At 36.7% G+C, this 24,483-nt stretch overlaps 1 protein-coding gene across 1 annotated transcript in view; it reads left to right on the plus strand.

The window, feature by feature from the left end:
• Positions 1-24,483, plus strand: part of LOC104159290 (thrombospondin type-1 domain-containing protein 7A-like) — a gene marked incomplete at its 3' end in the record, with an annotated part of 63,918 nt that overhangs the window by 27,700 nt on the left and 11,735 nt on the right. Inside the window, exons 6-10 of the mRNA XM_009697161.1 lie at positions 4,720-4,911; positions 13,436-13,670; positions 16,750-16,865; positions 19,126-19,258; positions 22,148-22,251. Of these exons, the coding sequence (XP_009695463.1) occupies positions 4,720-4,911; positions 13,436-13,670; positions 16,750-16,865; positions 19,126-19,258; positions 22,148-22,251 (780 nt within the window). The remainder of the gene's footprint in view (positions 1-4,719; positions 4,912-13,435; positions 13,671-16,749; positions 16,866-19,125; positions 19,259-22,147; positions 22,252-24,483) is intronic.

Genomic DNA, 24,483 nt, shown 5'->3' on the forward strand with positions numbered 1-24,483 from the left:
TTAAATGTGCAGTTTTAAAAACACTTGAATGACGCTCTGTATTTTCCTGTGGTCTGTTGTACTTAAAAGCAGACTATCCTACATGGGTACCAGAGACCACAAAAAGAAGATATTGGCATAAGTGAGCCCTATTTTTTCTTTATAGTTGCAGATATACTAGTAAATTTGAACACATTCAACTAAGCAAAGCAATACAGAGTCTGAAGTCTGCAGGTTCAGCGTTTGGGTTCACTTGCTGTCATTACTTCTTTAATGAACTTTAAAATATAAATGCAAGATTTGTTTTACCACTGTGTGATATTCCTGTCCTTTACTGATTACACGGGCATTTTAAAAATAATGTTCAATATTAATGTTCAAAGCACTCTCTTGATCTCATTTATTGTGATTTTATTGTCAATTTTTTACTTAGTTTATATCGGGTTATAGTTCAGCCTTTCAGAGACTATAGCTGGTTTCCATGTACAGGACTGAGACCAAGTTCATTGCCTTATTGCGTAGGACTCCAGCAGCGTTTTTATTTTATGTTGAATTTTTTTAGTTGTTCTCTATGCCTCATTGAATCTTGTAGTGATTTTACTGTTCATTTTAAGGCTTTAAAAAAATTTTGCCCTCTGTTAAGCACTTGCCTTTCCATTTACTACAGGTCAGAATTTGACAGCAATTTCTTACTGTGCACTGAAGCATGCATCATATTAAAAGATGCACAGTAAGCAAGAGGGTTTCCTTACCATGTCTCTCTAGTGATACCAGCTCTGGGAATGCTTCCCATTGGAAAGATCTTAAAACATTTTACAAGAAACTTAAATATCAGACACATTTTACAAATGAGTAAACAAAACCAAAAAGGACTGATGTGTTTCAGCTATATTAAACACAGGATGTAGGTCTTCTGTGGTCTAGTCCAAACTTCAGCATCTAAATCAAATTTTCATGGATACTCTCTTTGCTTTGTGAACATAATAAAACAAGAATGGTTATATGAATACAGTCTGATACTTATAAATAGTTAGCCAGTTCATCCTGAATGCTGTTCACAAACTAACTCTCTAATCTGTAAAAATTTGCCTATTCAGTAGGGGGTTTGGGGTTTTTTGTTTGTTTGGGTTGGGGTGGGGTTTTTTGGTTTTGGTTTGTTTTAAAACAATTAAGTAGTTCAGTAGTTCAGTAGTGGCTCTGGTGTGTGCACACATACTAGAAGGTCTTCACACCAAGAAGGTGGCCACAAAGAGGTTTTAATGTAGTGACTGGCTTTGCTGATTGCCTAGCTGGATCCAGCATAACAGTTCAAGGAGGAGATTTGAAAGGCTCTCTCCTCGGCACTCTTTACTGTTGATACAAATCCGTAAAAAGTCCCAGCAAAAGTTTAAACAGTTTTTGATATTTTAAATCCTTGAAAGTGAAAACTTTTTTTACCTCTTGCCATTTCTACATGCAGTCACTCCCTTTAGTGCAATTTGGAGAATTTAGCGCAAAATGCGCACCTATTGTGTAAGAGAGAAAGATTATTCAACTACATAGGCACTGTTTATGAATATGGACTATTACTAGATTACAGATTTTAATGAATGAATCAACTGATAAATGGTGAAGTGTTTTCTTGATGGGAATGTCATATTCTGTTTTCATCTTCCTGCTTTTTACTTTTTGTTGTTCTATTGCTTAGAGTGTAAGTAACTCAGGGCAGGAGCCTTTAGGTGGTGTTTTTGGAGCTCTGTCTTCAACTCTTGTGCAACATAAATGTATACCTATAAAGTTCAAATAAAATATTATACTACACATGACAAATTTTTCAAATGGGACTTTTTGTAAGTAGCTTTAGTCTTCACATTGGCATTATTCCCAGCCTATGGTTGAGTGGTTCTTGGTAGTTGACTGCACTATGCACTTTAAAAAGGAAGGCAACAAAGGTCAAATTATTCATAAAATCATTAGTGAAATGTCAGAAACAATTTAGTCTAAATAAAATATTTCCCTGAAGATAAGAAGTACCCATTATAAAAATATTCCTTTCAACTGCATTACTGTGCTGTTGAATTCATCAGATAAGAATTGGACAGTTGACAAAAACTAAATGCTAATATGGAAGATACATATTTCTAGAATATTTTCTCTGTAAAAGCAAAAGATAAAAGGGCTTTGATTTTGGGAGAGAGTGAAGGCTTTTTTTTTTATTTGAAATATAATCTCAGGCTGAAAATAATTGAACACAATTTCTCAATGTGACCCTAAATTTAGCTTGAGTTTCAAGTCAACACCATCTTAGTTGGCGGGTGATAAATAAGTTTGATATAGTATTCTATGTTTACACTATGACATACTTTATTGTAATAGTAGTATTTCTTGCGAAGTGTGAAAGTGTCCCAGCAATTTATGTCATTGAGTCTTACCTGGTGACAGAACAATTTTAGAGTAAGGTTCACCCCTTTTCTAGCTTTTTTTCTGTTGTTTGGAAAATAAGTTTCCAGTCTGTTCGTCCATCTTGTCCTTCAACACAAACACATGCTAGTCTGATGCAGCAGGCAGGAATCCCTCCTGCATTGGTGTCAGGGTGTGATGACCTGTGATACAAGAAGGAGCAATTGATGCAAAGATTGAGTCCAGTGAGGGAAGTAGAACTTGATGTGGGAGATCTATGAAGCCTTTGGCACGGCTCAAATTTGTATTTTTAATATGGGAAAATACAGCTATTGAGACTGACTTGATCTCAAAGGTCTTTGTAATTCAGATGACTACGACTACTTTAGGCTATTTTAAAAGCATGAGCTGCAGGACTTCTGCTGGATTGCAGAGCCAAGGAAGATTGATGTTTGCAGTTCTGTTGTGCCTAAAGATTCTGTATGAATAAAATATTTGACACTGGTTAAAGGGATGTAATATTGGATGGATGGCCTTCATCTTTTTTTCTAAAGAATTTGGTTGTTAATAGTTCTGGGACTCATAATATGTCATTAATACTGAAGAACCTCCTGTTTTCAGGAACTCAGTTTATCAGAGATTCTTTTTTGAGAGGTTTTAAGACTCTAAATCTTGAATGACAAAAATATAGTTTCTGTTTAGATTAGTGTTTGATTCATTTTATTTTTATTCTATTAAGCAATAAAAGCCTAATTTGAGACTTGCATAAAGCAGTGTTTATAGATCTTTGGCTTCATTTACAGCATTCACGATTCTACCTGAATTAGCTTTTCAGAATCCAGGTGGTAGCTATTAACACTGGCTGATGTCTGTATCATTAAATTATAGAATATTTAATGATTATTTCTAACAAATTTTTTGTTGCATCAAAGACGTGTTCGTTGCAAATCTTGATGAGACACTATTGGTGACGTTAGCTATTAAAACAAAAGGGTTGACATGATAGATTGTAACAAGTGCAGTGCTATAGACACTCCTGTTCAGTCTCATCTAGATCACATATACTTCAATAATGTTTCAGTAGATGAATCATGATTCAACAGAAGGTTTTATGCCCTAGTACAGCAAGGATCATATAGCACAAAAAGCATTCAGATGCTTTGAAATGTTATGCTTTTCAGAAATTGAAAAAAAAAAAATATTTCATGTTTGCAACTGAACTGGCTCTTTCCATGCCTTGATTGTACGTGATTAACAGCGCCTCAGAAGTCCAGTGTGCTCTTCAATGCAACTTTTTCACAGCTCCTTGTAACTGGCATTACATATTGGGCTACTGCTCAGTTCCTAGTGCTCTTTGTTGCAAGCGTTTTCTGTAATTGGTTTGTATGATAACAAGGCGATAATTCTAAAACAGTGAATCCAAATTTCTCCCTCCTTAGTTCATTTTTTCCATCATCTACTCCAAAGGGAAGATTTATCCTGAGGCTTTTGTCACTGTCAGTCAGACTTACTGACCTCAGAATATGTGGTCATTCATTCATTCCTCACTTAATGGATATGAACCGATTTGATCAGGAAATCATATGTCACCTTACAAAAACTAACCACTTTGTGATTAGGGTGCTGTTGAGACAGATCTCAGACACAGTACTCCCATGGTTTCCTTACTGAAAACAAAGGTAGCCCTACTACTTAAACACTAGCTAGTATATCGTTAGATCCAGCCTGGCATAGATTGTTTTTCTGTTATAATGAAATGCGTAAATTGATGTGACAGAATACAAATGCATAAATGTTTTTATACTTCCGTGGCACAGAGTGATGTGTTACTGGTTTGCTAACAAAGAAAGATCTTTTTAACAAAACAAGACACTCCGACTGCAGCTTACTGCAGCTCTCTTCATATTTTAATGCATAGCTTCAGTTCAAAGGATGAATTGTGGGTTATAAAACTAGCTAAGCTGGAAGGTAGGATTTTTTTTCCCCTTCTCTCACAAACGTGGATGAAGACTAGGTGATTACTGAACATGCATTTCCATGCAGATGGTTTTCCATAGGCGTATTGTATACTCTGTTATTCACATTAGGATTTTCTACGGAATCAAATATGTATTAACAAAATGAAAGCCTGAAGACCACCCAGGCTGGCTTTCACTTCAGCAGAATATCAAATTAAACTAGGTTTAAGCATGTTCTTCTAGAATCAAGGGAGAGGAGACAAGTAATTTTAATAAAAAATCTATTTACCTTGTTTGTATAGAAGAACAGAATCTAATTTATTTCTGTGCCCATCTGGACTAGATTGCTCATTTTAAGTTAATTTAACAAATGATAGACTGCTACTGGCCTTTTCTTTCCCAGGAGAAGAGGTTGACAGACAGCTGTGTAGAGATGCTATCTACCCAATCCCGGTTGTCTGCGAAGCTCCATGCCCAAAGGACTGTGTGCTCAGCATGTGGTCTGCGTGGTCCTCCTGCTCACACACCTGCTCCGGCAAAACCACAGAAGGGAAGCAGATGCGTGCCCGCTCCATTCTGGCGTATGCAGGTGAAGGTAAGGTCGCATACTCTTGCAGACTCTTGTTTGATTGTGAATTCTCAGCTGGCTTTGTAATGTCAAAGTAATTTCTTTATCGACAGAAAAAAAAATTTAGATGGAGTTGTGGTTTTTTAAATATAGAAAAATTATTTAAATGCTTATCCTACATTTACTCATGGTACCTAAAGCTGTTTTAAAGAGGAGATTTTATTTTGCTTATTTCAGTTAATGTTGCTATTTTTTATTATTCTGCATAATGTTACTGGTTTGATTTTGAATGTGTGGTTTTCTTGTTTTCTATTAAAATTAAACAAGGAAAACATTTTGTCCTATGCAGACTTCTATGAAAGATATTTATAGAGGATTGTTACTAACCCTAATTTAGCTCCAATTTGGAAGGATATAAGAAAGAATGCTGAAAAGATGAGAGTTTTAATGGGTTCAAATGCTAACAAATGGGTTTTGTAGCTTCTTAGCTCAAATTGGTAACTAATGTTACCCCATTAACATTTTTATTCATATTAAGACTTTGGTTTTACCCTGCAAATCCTCATTCAAGTGAATGGTTTCCCTTCATACAAATGGTCCTTGTGCAGTGTCTGCAGCAAATGCAAAGAGAAGACAGAGCTGGAATATAAAGGAGACGAAGAAAAAGTTTTTAAATATAGGTTCATGTCTATTCTTTGATGATTTTCCATGCTTCCTATAACAGTGTATTTTTTTTTCTTAAGTATTTTTGGGGGTAATAGAGCAAGTGTATTCTATATGTAACATGGTTCTAAAATGGCCACGTCAGGTGTGCCAGGATCCAACCGGTAAAATGCCTTGTGCAACACTGGGAGCAAGTGTTGGGAGACATAGCCATTACAAGAAGTTCCTGGAAAATGTTTACTGACATGTATTACTGAGAGTAAAGTTAAATGCCTTCAATATAAAAGAATTACGTGTCAGTTCTTCCTTAAAACTGTTCAGCATTTTATTACTTCAGGTTAAGATTAAATTTATTTCAAAAGTGAAAGCTGTCAGGTATGAAAGTAGTTGAAACAGAATGTCTGTTTTGAGAAATGGAAAAAGAAAGGGGCAGGCTTCATTGTATACCAAAACACTTCTCTGTTTGCAAACACAGTTAACTTTGTTGCTAAAGTATAGTGTGTATTTGACAGATTTCACATAATTGTAAAAAAAAAAAAAAAAAGTAGCAGAGCAGGCACTTTCAATCTTTTCCCTGTGAAGGATCTTTGCTAGAAGTGTAAGAGGCAATCAGAACTATACTTATTTTAGTAGGTGATTCAAATAATAAATTACTTAGATGGACCTATGTAACAAAGTAGAAATGCTCTTAAAATAAGAAACAAAATTGGTTTTATGTTGTCCCTTTTTTTACAGTGTGTAAAATGGACTCATTTTGAGGGAAAAACAGAGCCACATTTTCATATGATAATTCAAATAAATATATATTCCTGTACTTCTTGCTTTTCCATGTAGGTCAAGATAATAGATTTTCAATATGCTTATGCAGTTTTACTGGAGACAGAAATTTAAGATCCTGACAAGCATGGCACAGACGTGAAAACCTAAATTACTCCAGAAAATTATTCCACTTTCTTATACTTCAAAAGTACTTATTTTATTCTGACTTTGATACTTAACACAACTTAGGATAATTTACAGGGCTGCAGATGCAGCAAAACAGTGAAGCATAGCATGGATTTTAGGTGTGTAAATTTTATTTATGTCTGTTGTGCAATGATCAGAACCAGTACTGAGTGATCACAAAGATTGACAGGTCTCAAACCACAGATGTTGTAGTACTTCAGCTTTGCTTGAACCCTGGCCTCTTTACCACTATTCTGAGATGAGGTTATTCTGTGCTTTTTTTAAGGATACAAGCTGGTTATGTCTACCTAGCTTACAGGCATTCACTCATATCTTGGTGAGATATCTTCAACACCATGCTCCTTTGCATTCTATACAAACTCCAGAGAATAAAAATATATAAATAAATAGAAGAACCTTTCAAGGCTTAGCATATCGTTACAATTCTAGCTGGAATGTACTTTTTGCCTTTGCTTGTATTATATTAGAGAAGTAGCAGTTTAGCTTTTATTTTTTGTGCTTCGCTGAAATTAGAGTTATTATCATCTTTCTCCTTACATGTCTCATATGCCTTTTAGTCATTTGCTGCATGACAAATAACCGAATGACTTTTCACTTTCAGAAGTGCATGACAGAGATCAGCTGTATTCCCAAAACATAAAACTGATTGTGTAGTTGGTGCTGGGGTGTCATTTTATGTCTGAGGGCACAGAATACATTCATGCATCTGAATGTCTGTATTCTGCTGATACAAAAAGGAAGCTCCACATGAACCTTTTTTGGGAAACATGCAGTTCTCAGTTCTATTCAGAGCTCATAAAAATGCACATTACTGTTGGTGAAAACTCTGTAAACGTCGTGTATAACTAAAAATCCCAGTTCTCGTAAATGTAAGACCAATAATTCCATTTACATATTAAAACTGAGGTCTGAAAATAGCTATCAGTTCTGTTCAGGTGAACAGTCCCACAGGTGTTCTCTTTTGGATTTTTCAGCCATGATATTTGAGAGTTTTTATTTAGAACACAATAGGATAAATATATTGTACATAAATATATACAGTTCCTATGATACCAGGATTGGACATTAATTAATGAAAGAACGTGCAAGTCTGTTGCCAGTCTATGAATAAGGCTAAACCTGGCTTCTAAGATGACATAAGGAGTCTAGGTTTATCACTGTGAGTCCTTGATCACACACGCATCCTCCTGCTAGTCATGGAGAATTCAGTCTACAAGCCTGGGAAGATCAAAGCATTGCAGGCATTACGTACACAAGGAATATTGCAGTCCCTCAAAGTATCTTATTAAAGTGCGTAATTCTTGTTCATTGGGGTGCTTAAATATGAACATGCCATTGAAAGTTTTGAGGGTCTGTAGGTACATATGAAATAGGTTATTTTGTCTGGATCTCGGATAGGTTCTTATCAAAGTATTGTCTGTGACTGTTCAATTTCTCTCCTCTTTGAAAAAAAAATGCTATATTGTGTTATTTTACTTGTTAATGTTGGCAGATGACTGTCCGTGATAGAGCTATGTCATTTGACACTTAAGACATTATTTGTCTTCTTGCTTCCCAACTGCCTATGCTGCTGAATCAGTTTGAAGAAACCATCAAGTTAGCATAACTGACCACCAGGAAACAGCCACACTATAACTGATTATCTTGGATGACTTAGGATAGGAATAATTCAATAGTATTATAATAATTCCTTGGTGACAAGAATAGCTTCACAGGAAAAATTGAAGCCGTATGTAAATTATAGTAGTGACAAAGTTTTCTAATAAACTCTGGGATATGACTGCCCCTCCAGCAGCACACTGGCTGCTGCTTGAGCCAGGAGCTGACCTCGGCCGTACGCTCTCTCATCTGCATTTCCTCACTCAGAAGAACACCTCTTCTATGTGGTCAAACCGTACGTTGCAGAGCCTCAAGCACGGTGTGGCTATGCACATCTGGGATGGGCTTAGTTGCTTGCATTCAGTAAACAGGGAGAGAGAGGAGTCTCTTTCCTCAAGATAAAGACTTTCTGTGCTTTGATATGACTCCATGTGGAAACTGGTGTCACAATAACCGTTTTTGGTATCTTTTCTGAAATCATTGTCCTCAGCTTGAAGGTTTGAAGGGTGAAGTGATTTATAAATTTGCCTGTCTGTGAGTCTGCCTGTAGTGGTAGCTCATTTGTGTCACTGTCAAATGCATCTTCATGGTACAGTGAGAAATGCAGGAAAGTAACTGTTTCAAAATATAAAATGACAGCAAAGGACATAATGATGTTACCTGATATATCATATGATTGTTCTGCATAGCATAAGCCTAATAAAGGCATCATATACAGCTCAGCTTATCTCTGTTGAATGTAGGGCTTGTCTATTTTCATTTTATTTTCTGTTTAATATTTCTGTTAAATTTTTATTTCCTGCTTACATTTAATCTTGTATAATTAGTAATACGCACCAAGACTACTTTACGTAGGCTGTGACTTGAGACAAAAAATTACTAAATGAGTCTTAATTTTTTAGTAAATAATAGATATACAGATTGATTCTGTATTGATTATACACTGCCATTGAATGACACTGCCAAATCAGTGTCATACAGCATAACACTAATGTTGTGGATACATTTGAAGCTTTTTTCAGTAGTAAATGACTGATACTGATTTTGGAAAACTCAAGATTAAAAAAAACCAAACCACAAGTCAAAGAATATAGTCTGATTAAAAAGCTTAATTTTATCAAACAAGAGTGAAGGATGATTTTCTTTGAGATATTCTCTTAGGGCACAGATGCATAATCATAGCAGTGTTTTGCTATAGCTATTTTATGTTCATAGATCAGCAAAGTATAATGCCAGAAGGACTATTTAGTGTGACCTCATATATTATGGACTATTAGACAACACTGAATTAGATAGTGTGGAATATCAGTTGTCCATCTCATCAGGTATTCTTTTTGTCAAGGGCCAATAGCTCATACTTCTCATACATCTGCAAGATTGATTTACTGAATGTGTAAGGAATAGCTGTATCAAAGGAGTTTCATCTCAACTGTAGGCAAATTATGGTTGATACGCTTTCAAATTTTATTTGTGTTAAAATTCCAGTGCACTTTGACTTCACAGTCACAAAAGAGGAGTTATACTTAGGACTTTTTAATGTATTTACTCTTCTTACACTCATTGGGTTTGTTTGTTTTTAATTTTTGTATTTTCCTGGCTTGAAATAACAGTGCTTGGTAATTAAATCTGAAAGCATAGGATTGAGTAATTGTTTTCCCAACAAATTGCTTATTCACCAAAGGATCAGTTTTGGAGAAGACAGGATTTTCATGAGTTTTAACTGATTTCAGCTGAAACAGGAATAAAAAGCTACTTAGTTTTGGAACTGGGGAACCTGAATTTCCAGGCTAGACTTGCAAAGTGACCTGGCACCTGTGTGTGAAGGTGAGCTGGGGGAGAGGACATTACCGTGCTTCTCATTTTGTTCAGGAGCCCCTCAGTTGAGATTCCTGCCTGTAGTGTGGAGTCTGGGATTCAAATCCTATCCAAGAAAGGACTTGAGGACAGACCTCTCATCTCCCATGGGTGCATCCTAACTTCTGTCCTGTTGTGTATTATAGGACAGGTCTGCTTGGTTTGTATAACTGATATGCACCAGGTGAAGAGGCGTGAATGTTTGTAGAACTGGAACAGGAGACTGCACTAACAGGGCAGTCTTTGTTCTTATGTTAGATGTCTGCATGTGCGGACCATGTCTGTGTTTGGGAAGTGCAGCTACCTCGAGGAGTCCTTGCCTCGTTCCTACGGCAAGGAAGAAATGAGTAACACCTCACTCTCTAGATGACAAGAAGCACTTCAGTCGCATCTGTTTTCTCAGACTTTAAGATTATTCCAGCTGTTTTGAAATGCATATATAAAATTACATGCATTTGTAAAATGAGTGATATCAAAATGATTAATTATAATGATCCTAAATGCTTTTAAACATGTTAAGCATTTTGAAATTTGGAAGTTACCAAGACAGTGTCACAAAAAAGACTTATGAAATCCAATCCTTGAATATCCTAGAGCGAGATAGCTTACCCATTACCTGCTCCAAATCAGGTAGAAAAGCAATATAAGCATATGACAATTCTGTTAAAGCATTGAAGGAAACTACCCTCAGATCTCTATTTTATGACTAACATGCAAGTCCCTCTGTAAAGCTAGCCTTTCATTTACAAGTGTGCTCTGCTTAAGTATCCAAAACCAAAAAGAAATGCTTCAGCTCCAACTTTTTTTTGGGACCTTGAAATGATTATTTTTAGTACTGCCAAACAGTTATTTACAGTCATTTGATCATATATTACATAAAATGTATTTAGTATTGTATGTCCCTTTTTCATGTATTCTGATAAAATTAATTGTCTATTTTATTTTTTTCTGTGATAGTCATTAATTTTTGTATTCCTGTCAAACCTGTCCTCATTTGCTGAAATGCTCTTAAAGTTGAGCAGCCCTGATCTGGTTACCCCTATGCAGATGTTGTAAAGGGCATCTCTAACTGCCGGTTTTCCAACTCCTGCTTTTTCTGTACGTTTTAATTTGAGGGAGCACAAGGGAATGCTGTTTTCCTGGAGAGAACAGCACACTGATTTATAAACAAGCAGTAGATTTTTTATTATTACGAAGAATTGGTGCTAGTGATAATTGGTTTATATTTCAGTAATATTATTTCCACATTTTGTTCATTCTTTATGTAGTTTTTTTAACTGCTGCTTTAATCTGAACAGAACTGGATTCCCTCTGAGCTGCAGACATTCATGCCCCAATGTTTTTCATTTACAAGTCAATGTCACTCTAATTTTTTCCCTGAATATACATTCTCACATAGCTGTCAAAACTGAATCTGAATTGTCACTTTATTCTCAAATGCCTTAGGAACTGCTGGCTATGGCATCCATTCCTGGGGAAACATTTCTTCCCACACACACCCCTTTAATTTATGAATTTGCTTAAATATTTCCCTTGTGTTTCTTCTTGAGCTAACACCAGATAGAAAGAATTAATTTAGTAACCTTCCTTATCTCTTCTAAATTCTCCTTTTTTTAACCTTTGTACTGGGGGAACATTTCTAAACTCCTCACATGAATCAGTTTTCTCTCCCATGCCAAATAATTTGTGACTTTACTATCTGGTTTGGTTTTTTTTTCTTTTCAAAATACACTCACTTTCCTAATTTCCTTGCTTATATTCCTATCTGCTAAGGTTAACCAGAAGACTTTTTTGTTTCCTGACGGAAGCTGTTTGAATAAGTTTTTGAAACTTATTACATAACCATAATTTTGTTTTACCATTTGTTTTTTTATTTCCTTCTTTAGGAAAACACATATGACATTTTGTCTTGGTGCTTTGCATATTCACATATATTTTAAGCAATTCTGATAGACTTGAGTTGCGTCCATTCTAAGCCAAAAAACAATTTAATTCCAATCATTGTTTAGTTACATTCACCAATTTTTAGGTTTTTCTAATCTCTCTTTGCAAAATTTAAGATTAGTTAGTCTTTGGCATGACATCTCAGTTAATATGATGTTTACTGTTGCTTGGTTGGATCAATATTTTTAGCCCAAAGTCAGAAGTTAAAAATATCCCTATGGAAATAATTTGACAATTTGGATTTTGTCCTGTGGTTTCATTAAAATGGCCCTTTCCCCATGTTTGCTGCAGATCTAGATATTCCACAAAAGCAACTTGGGATATAAACTATTTTCATGCTTGTGACACATGACTTAATTGTGATGGAGTACTTTAAGTATCCATTGTTTCTTTGATTACAATTAGTTGTTTGTGTAATTTCTCTCAACAATGAGTGCTTAAAATCCCTTCCCTCTTGCATGTCTCTAGAGCAGGAGGTCAACTTAAAGTTCGGTGCTGGGATATGAAAGCTAATACGCTTTCTGACATCCGCTTGGTGTGAGCATACATTTTTCTTTTTGGAGAAAAATTGTATGGCTCAACTGCATTAACTAATAAAAACCTCCTCTTTCAGTTATCTTTGTTACTGTTCTTGTCTTTTAGGCAGACTAAAATATTATTTAGGTTTTCCCTGGCTTTCCGTCACTTGAAAATAGGAGTCCTATTGTTCCTGTGTAGGCCGTGAACATTTAAATTAATTCTTAAACCTAAATTCTGTATGTCTAGTAATACCAGAGATCTAGCAGACATACTTTCTACTCACAGGGCTAGACATCTAGTAGCCTATGATCAAGTCTGGTAGGAAAGACCTCTTCTTTACTTGTGGAGGACTGGGAGGACAGATTAGCTTTGAGGTGCTTGAAAATAAGAAACTGAACGTACTTTCTGAAACGGGATGCAACAAAGATAGCATTGTCTGAGCTTTTCTTCACAATTACTGACACGTGAATGCATTTTAATCTTAATCTGCAGCAGCCTTTGTTATCTCAATCTGGACCTGAAATTGCCAGCTGTGCCATTCTCTTTGGTAATTATGTAACATGGATAAATATCCACTGGGAGCTAGGGCAACAGCTCCAAAAATCTTTTTAATTGATCCATGAATTAGACATAAACAGTGGTCTCTGCACATGCATAACTAGAATATTTGACTATTTCTTCTGCCTACAGCCTTCATACCTCTTTATGTGATCTCTTTCAGTCTCTTTTAGAGAACCCCTTAATAAAAAGCTGTAGATTATTCCAAGCACCTTAGTGTGTTACATGGTTATTTTGGCATCCTTATTGTACCCATAAGTTTGTCAAAGTCAGTATTGGGCATATGCAGAGGAGGGAAAAGGAGCAGCACTTCTTTCATGTAATCAAAGTGACAATATGTAACTAATAAGATTTCAAAGCGAGTTGGTTTTGTTTTCTTTTGTCTTTTTCAATAGAACACTTTATTTCCATCCACCGCATGAACTTTTGCCCTGTTTTATTGTTCCAGGAGGAATACAGTGCCCAAATAGTAGTGCACTACAGGAAACACGCAGCTGTAACGAACACTCTTGCACTGTGTATCATTGGCAGACTGGCCCATGGGGACAGTGCATAGAGGATACGTCTGTCTCTGCTTTCAACTCCTCTGCCAGCTGGAATGGGGAGGCCACCTGTTCTGTGGGGATGCAGACAAGAAAGGTCATCTGTGTGAGAGTCAACGTGGGACAAGTGGGTCCAAAAAAGTAAAGATCTTAAAAAAAAATCTTCATGCTGTAATTATCTTTGGACTTTGCTGCTTTATATTTTTATCACTAATGATTGTATGCAAAGACAAAAAGACCCTCCTCTTTGTGTTCTCATGAGGGAACAATTCATCTTTTCAAAATACAAAACTGAAGCTACTGGAGGACTATATAATACCTTTCTTACTATTGATCTTTATGGGTGATATTTACAGTGGTGGTTCTGCTGACAGCTGACTGACTACTTAATCCAGTTGGCTCCTTGCCATCATCAGGTTGAGTTGAGATGAAAGTCTTGGGGTATGTGTGTGGTGTGCAGTGCAGCACCATTTCCAAGATCCTTGTGGTAACCTTCAAGCAAGCGGTGCACTATATGGATAGTGCAGTTCCATTCAAAAATACTGTTTTGAATCTAAATACAGTACAACCCATGTAAGTGCATCTTCTCAGAAGCAGAGCAAGGAGATGAAGCATAGTGTGGCTCTGACAGGGCATTAGTTTGAAACATTAGTTTTGGGCATCAGTTTGACAACCTTTGTGAGTTTTTTTTTTCCCATATACATGTTTTTTTAAGAGATCCCTTTGGCCCAATGATTTAATTTTACAGTTTAATATATGACCAAGGTTAAATACAGATTAGCTGCTAGTAAAATGCATTTGATAATATCTTCATACAGTTTGGCAGTCTGTAAATATATTCCACTCAGGACAGATTCAAAGCTGGAAGAGCTGATAGCAGACGTCATTTAGAAAGTTCATGAGGCAGCTATTCTCACACTAAATATTTGCACGGTGCCTGCCTTTTGTTGCTTTATTCAGCAGTAGACTTGTTCCTAACTTACTTTAAATGGAAATATGGGGAGTAATACCAGTACATTTAGTAATGTAAATTGTTGTATATCTGCATTAAGTTGCTGTTCTGTTCAGTCATGACACCATTATATCTTTTATTTGGTACTCATTCGACATTTAAAAAAAAACCTGTAATGATTTATCTTCCTTTTTAAATCTACCGTTAATGTCTCTGCCTTTGATTTGACCTTAAATTTTTGGGAGGAGGGCTGTTTTATTGTGTCATAAATGATTCCTGTGAAATGAGAAAAAAAAAGTCTTAGTTGATCCTTCAAATTGTCACATTAAAATCACTGAATTGTTTTTAAAAGACCCAGACATTTAACATGAAAATATAAATAGGAACCTTGTTTTAAACTCCCCTTAATAAAAAGGATTACTGTGGTATGATACAATCAATATTATTGGCCTTATCTACGTTACAAGTTACGGACTTCAGCCTGTACCTTTTCTGTTTAATTTGACCTTGAGTAAGGACTGCAAAAAAATCAATGCTGCGCTTTAAGCCACATATACTAAATACAAATAATATAAAAGATATAAGTGGTGTTCTAATTGAACTAATTGCCTTGCCCAAGGATCTGAAGAGGAATTGTAATGTTCAGTGCTCCTGAAGGATGAAGTTCTCAGTGAAACAGTGAATGTGTATAGTTCAGACTTCTTTGTATGCTTATAATTTCTGTTGTTCTTTGAGGAAAAAGCCATTAGTAAGCCAATGTTCAACACTTTTCAGAAGCATTTTTAATTTTAACCTTAGATAAAATTTCTGAAAACATAGTCAATGTATGTGATTGGTGGCAGATTTTTTTTAAAGTGTACCTGACCATATATAATACATCCACGCGTATATAATCTGATTTTATGAATCACACAAAAAGAAGGCACAATTTGACTTAAAAATGTAGAGAGAGCTTACGGAGAGGTGATGGAGATCTCTGTTGCTATAGCTATAGTATTTCATGGTGTTTCATATTGGTATTTTAGGGGAGAAAATAGAAAGGGTGGAACATCGTTATAAGAGGGCACCAAGAAGTTGGTGCTGGTTCACAGTAATGGATCATAGTCTGAGAAGTTTATGTGAATTGACAGGAGAATGCAGAGACATCCAATGGAAGTCATGAACTAACAAGCGTCATTGGTGAAGAATGTGTTCCTGTAAACCTGCAACTTGACTTTTCTTCTCCTTTCCCCCTGGTTCTCCTCCCACACTGCACAGGCATAGTTGTCCGCTGACTGTGGAGAGCACAATTTCTTCATAGTTCATTGTCAGACTTGCCTGTGCTCCCTTCAGCCTGACAAGAAAGACGCCTTGCTCAAGCCAAGCTTTCCCAGCTGATCCAATCAAAATATAAAACTGCTGTCTCATCTCTCTGGTCCCAGATGCACAGCAGCCACAAGAGGAAAAGCTAGTGACAGTAATGTTTTTCTGTAGTGAGCCAAAAACTCCAAAATATGGAGGTGATATTTTTCTTACCTCTTTACGTATTCCTCTGACAGTCAACAATCTATATGCTTTTAGGGCAATGGTAATTTTGAAATTATTTTAAAGATTTGCAGTACTTCTTCAAGAGTTATTGCATCATTCTGAAAACAAGTATTGCACGATAGACTTATTTGTCCTTGGTGAAAAAATAGGAACACAGAACAGGGAAAATGACCTGGGTTAACAAGTCCCGTATGTGGCAGTCCAATAATCCCTTTTATATGCTGATGAAGCCTCTTCCTAAAACAAGTGAGGTTTTCTGTCCCTTCTGACAGTCTTTCACAGTCTCATTGATCTGGCTTCTGGTTTCTGTCATAATCATGGCCAGCTTATACACATTTGTTCCTGGGTTAGCAGTTTAAATATGCCTCCTTCCAGAGCTTGTGCTTCTGGTAAATTTATGAAGAGCTAAAAATGTATTTTGCTAAGCTAAACTAGATGGCTTTTCTTCATAATCATTTGGAAGTTCGAAGATAATACTTAAAAGGAAGTCTGGAATGGTGAGTGAGGAATTATGATTTTTTTTTTAAAGTGAAATCCCCAGGTGCAGAATGCATGGGTTTTGACCTTTCACCAGATATATTTAAATACTAAGAGTTTTTATTTCTGTGCTCCATCGTGGTGAATTCTGGGCAACTAACGCTCCGCTTGTGTGCCTGCAGGCATTCAGTACCTCTTGTGATTCACCACTTCGCTTGCAGATTGATTGTTTATTTGATAATGCTTCTTTTTCGTTTTTTGTAGATGCCCTGAGAGCCTCCGACCAGAAACTGTAAGGCCTTGTCTGCTTCCCTGTAGGAAGGACTGTATTGTGACTCCATTCAGTGACTGGACATTGTGTCCTTCTTCATGTCAGGAAGGTAATTTTATCCACTGTGTGCTAGTAGACAGATTTTAAGAAAAAAAGGAGTCAGACTAGCAGTCACTTTTGGCAGAATGCTTATACACATCCCTTTCTGACAGAGAACATGTAATAGCTGGTACAGCAGCTGCAGAGAGGACATAGTGTTTTTTTGCTGAAAAGAATAATTATTTCTATACATTTTCTATACACATTTGTTTGGATTTTTTTTCCCATTTTGCCTACATTTATGTAACAAACTCCCATTTGCATCTTCCTCTGATAAAGAGATAGCTAGTCATGGAGCAGACCCATATCTCTTAGTGTAACACCAAAACAGATACTTGTACAATTGTGACATTTGAATTGTCAGATTATAAAATGGTCAGATTTGGTCTTTCAAAGTATGTATGATGCTTGCTCATCAGAAAAACCTGAGGCTTATATAACAGGTGATAGGTAGGCAGGTAGGTACATGGATAGATATGCATATGTATATAATTTTGCCGATTTCTTCTACTCCAAGGAAAGCTGAAGGAAAGATAATAAAAATCAGCAGGCTTTAGGTTGATGTTAATGGTCTGCTTTAAACATACACTCCAATACTATTTTAATACACTTGTCAAAGCTCTTAAAAACAGTGCAGGTCTCCTCTGAATTTTTATTACACTGAAATCATGTGAAGTTAAAGTGATGGCTGGCTTAATGTTGCCCACATCTTTATGCCTTCTCTCTTTTTCTCTTTCAAGCTTAACGGGAGGTGTTTTTCTAATATGTACTGTTACAGATAGACTGTAATACCCCGTGTTCCACACGGTGCTAATCCCTCTGTGGGACGTGGTGATTACTCACAGCTACCATATTATCAGAATGTAAGATATTGTTACATCAAATGTACACACTTCAAATGTCACGGCCAATTCTTTATGCTTTATAAAGAACACAAGCATAAAGGCATTTTTGTAGTAATTCTATTAGTGCTTAGTGCATTCTAACAAACAAAAAAAGGGTTAGGAAGATTAAATTCATAACCTCTGAAAAAGAACAGAGAATTAAGACCATTGAATCTAAATCTATAAAATAATTATTCATTATTAAATACTGTGTTATTTTACAGCAGTATTAATCGGTCTTTCTGAAATGTTTTTGTTGGGGTAGATCATCTTGAACAAAAATACCATCCTTTTCTGTTCTCTTTTCTATGGGTTTTAAGAAAATTCTTGATGCAATGAGCATATCTTCACAAATATTTACTACAAACTAGGACGTAGGCTTCTGTAAAACGGTATATTTGTGAACCAATACAGGCATTTTGTCTATTCAGTAAGTCAAACTGTTTTTATACTACACAAACAATTTTTATTTCATCGGATTTACCCTTTTGTGTCAGCACGTTGCTCAGCAGCTTTTCTGGGCTGCACGTCTGTCTTGTCTCTTGTGCCAGCTCCTGGCATCTCCTGGAGCTGATTGACCCAGGAGTGGAGGGTTTCCTCTGCATTGAAAAGGAACCAGGTGGTGGAAAGCCACCGCCGGGATTCTCCTGTCGCTTGCTCCTAATTACAATTGCTTGGCCGTGGTCCAGCAGGCTTCTGTGTTCAGACAAGCTGCAGCTGCTGTAATAACCCACCTAAAGCTGGTATCAACGCAGTCAGCCAAATGTCTGTGCTACAGCACTCTGGAAAAAAGAAAAAAAAAAAAAAAATCCAAGATTTTTACGTAACAATATTTGTGTATTAGGTATTTCTGTTGCTGTGGAACTAATACAGATTTGTGGCTTTTCTCTTAATTTTCTGCCTGAAGAACTGATATCTGAAGATGACTGAAATCAAGTTTCCTACAGGAACTATTTATTGTTTATCATTAGAAATGAATGACTATAAAAGTTAAAAACTGTAAACTGTAAATTAATTCCAGAATGGAATTTCTGTTTCTGGTTTTACAAGCAAATGATGAGGGCAAACTTACACTTTAAAAGTGTAAAGTGTAGCAGCAACCTGAGCTAGTTTAATTTTTGTTCACTTGAACTGCATATTCATTTCAGCTGTATATTAATTTGTTCAGTATTGCTACTGTTGCTTTCTGTTTAGTTCTGCTTCCTGGCCTTTAGCTGAGATTAAAATGTTTTATCTATTAGGCTTAATTTTCTGCTTATGGACAAAATAGCATGTCAATATTATAGTGATCAGTTCAAATACTTGTTAAGTTAAATCTTATTTTTCCCCTAATTACTGTCATCCCTGTCTAGTAGCAGGAGAAACAATCTCTTCTACTCTTTGCAGGGGGTGTCACAGTAAAGAAGCAGTCCCGTCACCGAGTCATCATCCAGCTCCCGGCCAACGGTGGTCGAGAGTGCCCAGACTCTTTGTTTGAGGAAAAGGAATGTGAGGCTTCTCCTGTCTGCTATAGCTACAGGTAGTGTTAATCAACCAGAGACAGCTCAGACATGATTTTTCAACCTCTACTACCTCTCAAGCTTTCTGAATTCCACTTCTTAACAGGAGGTGTTTTTCTAACCTGTATGATGTAGAAAAATAGGATACATAGCTACATCAAGGTTTCAGAACAGATATGTAGACTTGCATGGGCCCATAGTGAATCACTGGTTCATTTTGTTCCAGTTCCTTTGCAGGAACATTACAGCAACTAAGAATTTGCAGGATAAATCTTCCCTAGCAGCTATTTTGGCATTCTATACAATTAAAAAAATCTTCCTTTCTAAATTATCCAAAGTGCTGAAATGCAGCCTCATCTCTTTAGGAGAGCTGGGTTCTGCTGTGTGCCACACACTGTGTCCTCCATCTTTCCATCTCTGTCAGCCCTGAGACAATCCACAGCTGATTATATCCCCTAATATACAAAAATCTCTGTGTTCACCTAATCCGCCAGAGAACACTGAGGACTGTTTGAGCAGGTGGGGATCTCCACTGTAACAGCCTAAGAAAATTTTCAGGCAGTTTTGTAGTATCCATCTGAGGGGCGTGGGAAGGCCTAGATGGACAACAAGATCTGGCTGTTAATATGAAGTTTAGAAAATTCTGATACAGTTGGTTGGATTTACTTGACAAAATAAAAAGAATATGAGATTTTTTTTTTAATGAATAATAAATATCAAACATATTTATTAGAAGCCCATGTTCTGTTTCTCCGCCTGCTAATTCCCATGAATCTACTCTCTGTTGCAGAGTTACAAATAGAATTTAAGCTTATTTTAGTGAAAACAAACTGAGATTAAAGAAACGTGTTGCTTTCATCATCTGGTAAGAATTAACATGGCAAATTCATTAGGAGATCACACTGTATGTAACTGAAAGATACGAAAGGATATAAAAGAGCATTGGGAAGCTACCAAAATCAGTACTCCAAACATCAGAGAAATATAGCTTGACAACTTTTTCTAGTCAATACTGGAGTCAAAGTTTTATCTTTTAAAATTCTGGCTGCTCATCATCTCTTTAGTATCTTCAGTATCAAATTTTATCTGAGCTAGTGCATGATAATGTGCAGAGCTGAAGAAAGAAGAGTTGCTAGGGAGTGGTAGATGAGGTCATTTACGTTTCATGACACGAACTAATAATAAACACATTTTGTGTATATTTCCTTTAGCATCTTTCTGACCTATACACATGCTGCAACAGATGGACTCACACACTCAGCCTGGCTCATGCCTTAGTTCAGATACTGGCCCACAGGGGCAGGTTGCAATGAAACTTGAAGTGCAAAACCGTTGAGATAAATTTAAGCATTAGAGCAGCTGCTGGTTTGAACTGTGAACATAGCATGTTTTTTTCTCCCCACTCTGACTAATTCAGACAACTGTGGATTATTTCAGATATGTGACAATAACCAGTCTTGCCTGGATTTGTTATATTTAAGGCCTCGGGTACTCTGCAGCACTAGAAGGGAACTTTGTAAAAGTTTTGTAGCAGTTTATATTAATGATAGAATAATTTAAGCAGCACAATATTGCATTTGTTACCAAAGTTTTTTGCAAGTTCTTTTTGTCTGTATTTTATTTTGGTACGGTCTGGGCTCATGTTCGCATTGTGTTGGATCTCTTGGTTGGCTCCACGTTTGTAAAGTGCTGCCATTCAGCTATCAGAGCCCCCAGGTGCACTGGGTTTGCCTGAGGCACCGTCACAGTCACATAAATCCACTGTCCCAATACTTTACTGTAGGTGGGGTTCCATTTTGCTTCTGATTTCTCCTTTTGGGATAGTATTTGGGGGATGAAGCTTAGCAAAGGGATTTGTTTGTTGTGAAAACTTTACGCTTGTAATCACTTCATTTGAAATTTGAGAAAACAAAACAAAAATCCTAAGACTTTGCTTATCTGATCTCATCTTTGTCCATAACTCCAAGACTTGTTTGTGCTTCAAGCAAGGCAGAATTGCTCCAGTTGTTGTTGTGTTGCAAGGCATGCCTAAGGGAGAGGGGGAAGAAAAGACCTGGAGAAGAGGAAAGAAGGAAAAGTGAAAGAAATACACTAACACCTGTATGTGACAGTGTTTACTGCCAAAAGACACTCCCAATACTGCAGGAACCAGAAATCAACCCTGGAGCCTTATCTCTGGAGTGTATTTGGGAAACCAACAAGCACATCTGTGCTTCACTTAGGTGGAAAAAAGAAAGGAAAGAAGAGAAACTGAGAAAAAGGGGAGGTTTATTAGTGTGTGCTAGTATTTAAAATTCATCCTTATTTAATGAGTCCATGTTGTTTTTACGAGATGGTAGCGTCACTTTGCTAAATCCACTGTTCAAATTTTAGTATGTCATTTTGTGGACTGGTAAAATACTCTGAGCATGCTCAGATATAAATCTATAGCAAAGGAGTTCTGTTAAATGAATATTCAAGTCATATAATTATATAATTTTGTAGAGCATTCTTTTTTGAAATTTCTTTCTCAGATCTTGTATAAGTGTGTTAATGCTTTATATTAATGTATGATCCTCATATTGTGGTTTGTATTCTCTGTGTATTTGTTAGGTAGTGTTAATGTACCTTTGTACTTTTAAATCCTTGAAAACATACATAGTTTGCTTTCATTTCCCTCCTTCACCTCCTCCTTCCTTCCCTGTGTTCTTAATGGCCTAATCCAAAAAGGAGCAAAAAAGTTAACAGGAAAAAGGGAGAAGTTTATGGTATTGTTACTGTTTGTTGTGAATTGTCTGTGACAAGTTAGTAATAATAAGCAACAGCTTATGGTGGTTGCTAATACTATCTAGCACTTGTGCTGCCTTCGTTTTGATAGCTACACATTTAGATGGATTGTTTGGAGTTGATTCCTTCCCTCCTCCTTCCAGGTGGAAGACCCACAAGTGGCGCAGATGCCAGCTAGTACCATGGTACGTGCGCCAAGACAGTCCAGGAGCACAGGAAACTTGTGGACCAGGGCTACAAGCAAGAGGTAAGACCCTTTGTTTCTGTGATTTATTCCTCAGAAATCTATAGCTGCACTGATGTGGGAAATGCCTGAAATTTTATTCATTATAACATGACATTAATTTTAATCTATCTTTATGTGCATCAGCAAAGGAAAATAATGAATGGTAGTATGGTAGGGTGCATCCTAACCAGTATTTGGCAGATTTTTATTCATATCAGTGTTCATTTATTTTTAAGTATAGATACCACATTAGTCACTAATTTGTGGTATTGTTTGTTCAGATTATTTCACCATCCTTACCTCAAGCAAGTTTGCAGAGGTGTTTGTGGAAAATATGTTTTGAAAAAGAAGAAAAAAAAGAAATGGATGGGTGACTTTATGTGCTTCTTTTTTTGAAAAAGGTTGTGTAAATTCACCTGTGAAAATGTGACATTTTTCATGTGGTGAGGATGTGAAGACATGTTTATGGGTATATCCATTAGATTGAATATAAGACTTTTGCTCCCTGTAAGTGTTTGTTTGAAAACTTAGGATCGGAGAACCCTACAATAATTTTGAGCTGTAAGGATGCTCTGGAGCTCCCTTGGTCTAACCCTCCACCCAGAGCAGGGCCAGTTTCAAAGTTACGTCCCATCCAGATTACAGCAGGTTGCTCAGGGTCATGTCTCAAGATGTTTCCATCTCCCAGGACGGAAATCCTACAGCCTCTCTGAGCACTTGCTCCAGTGGTTGTCCAGTCTAGCACTGCATTTTATTTTCCTAATGTCTAAGCCAAAATGTCCCTTGCTGCAATTTGTGTGTGTGGCCCCTTATCCTTTCACCATATATCTCTGAGAACAGTTCGGCTTTCTCTTCTCTATACCCTAGAATTAGGTAGTTGTAGAGAGCAATGGGAGCATGAGAGGTGCAGGACTTTGCATTTACCCTGTTAAAGTTTAGTGCCAGCCCATTTCTCCAAGCTGTCAAGGTCCTCTGAATGGCAGCTCTATCCTCCAGACAGCTCCTCTCAAACTAATATTTTCTCCAAACTTACTGAGGATGCTTTCCATACAGGTTGTTAAAGATGCTAAACAGAATTGGCCCTGGAATTAATCACTGAGGTACAGCGCTCTTAACCAGCTGCTGGTTGGACTGCAAAACCACTGAGCCTTCGAGCCCAATGATCTAGACATTTTTCCACCATTTCCATTTAATACCAAATAATTTTTGTATCCAAATCCAGCTTTACTGTCGCCTGTCTTCCTAGAGGGTTTTGTGGTTTTAACAGAATTGTGTATGTGTGACTGTTGAGAAGGTTTTTTTAGGTACATTAAATAAATACAGTATGAAAATAATTGCAGTTCCTACTTACTGTGTTACAGTGATTGAATTGCTTTGATCTACTAGTCAACCCTGAATTCCAGGAAGGTTTTTTTCTTTTGCCTTTTCTAAGTGCAAACTCCTATCCGTTAAAACAATATTGGCTCAGTAGATTGTGAAATTCCTGAGCAAGGACACTGGTAACAGCAGAAGTGAAATGTTCAGATCATTAACTTCCTTGCAGTATTAGAGGAGGTTATGGTATACTTTAAAAAGTCATAGAGTAAATCTTAAGCTAGTAACTCCTACCACTTACTCAGAAAGTGTTATAGGAAATCAGTTTAGGGCTTACCACAAAATGAAACCTGTAGGTGTTGCCTGCTAATACAAAAGGCTTCTGACTGTGGTAATTCTTTCAAAGGTCTATCACTAATGCGGTTTATTTCTAGCAGCTCTGTAGGATACATTCAGATTACACACTGAGAAAATAAGATTTCTGTCTTTGACGGTAGGAGTTGATAGTACAAAATGTTGTCTTCTGTACTTGCATGGTAGTACCTAAATCTCTTGACTTCGCCTCAAAAGCAGTTAATAAAGATAGCTAACTGTAGTGCATGCAAATTGGGTTTTATTATCCTTGTGTGTTATGAGAGTTTCTTTTTTTTAACTGTGACTCCAATCATATGCAGTACACACACATACAGAGGAATACATGATTTGGGAATTACTGAGCATACAGTTTTCAAATCTGGTAAAATAGACTGGTAGAATTTCCCTCTGGTACTACACAGCTTCATCTTGCAAAGGATGATGTATTCAAGCAGTAGTCTTGTTCCTACAAGCAGATATAATGGAAGTAGCTCTCTAGTTTGATGTGGTCAAGTGGTAGGATGAGCAATCATTAATTAGGAACCTGGGAACAGCTAAGCCTGAAGAAAACGGGTGGTTTTGGTA

The sequence above is a fragment of the Cariama cristata genome, unplaced genomic scaffold, assembly GCF_000690535.1.
Source record: "Cariama cristata isolate BGI_N322 unplaced genomic scaffold, ASM69053v1 scaffold37613, whole genome shotgun sequence".
NCBI classification, from domain to species: domain Eukaryota; kingdom Metazoa; phylum Chordata; class Aves; order Cariamiformes; family Cariamidae; genus Cariama; species Cariama cristata.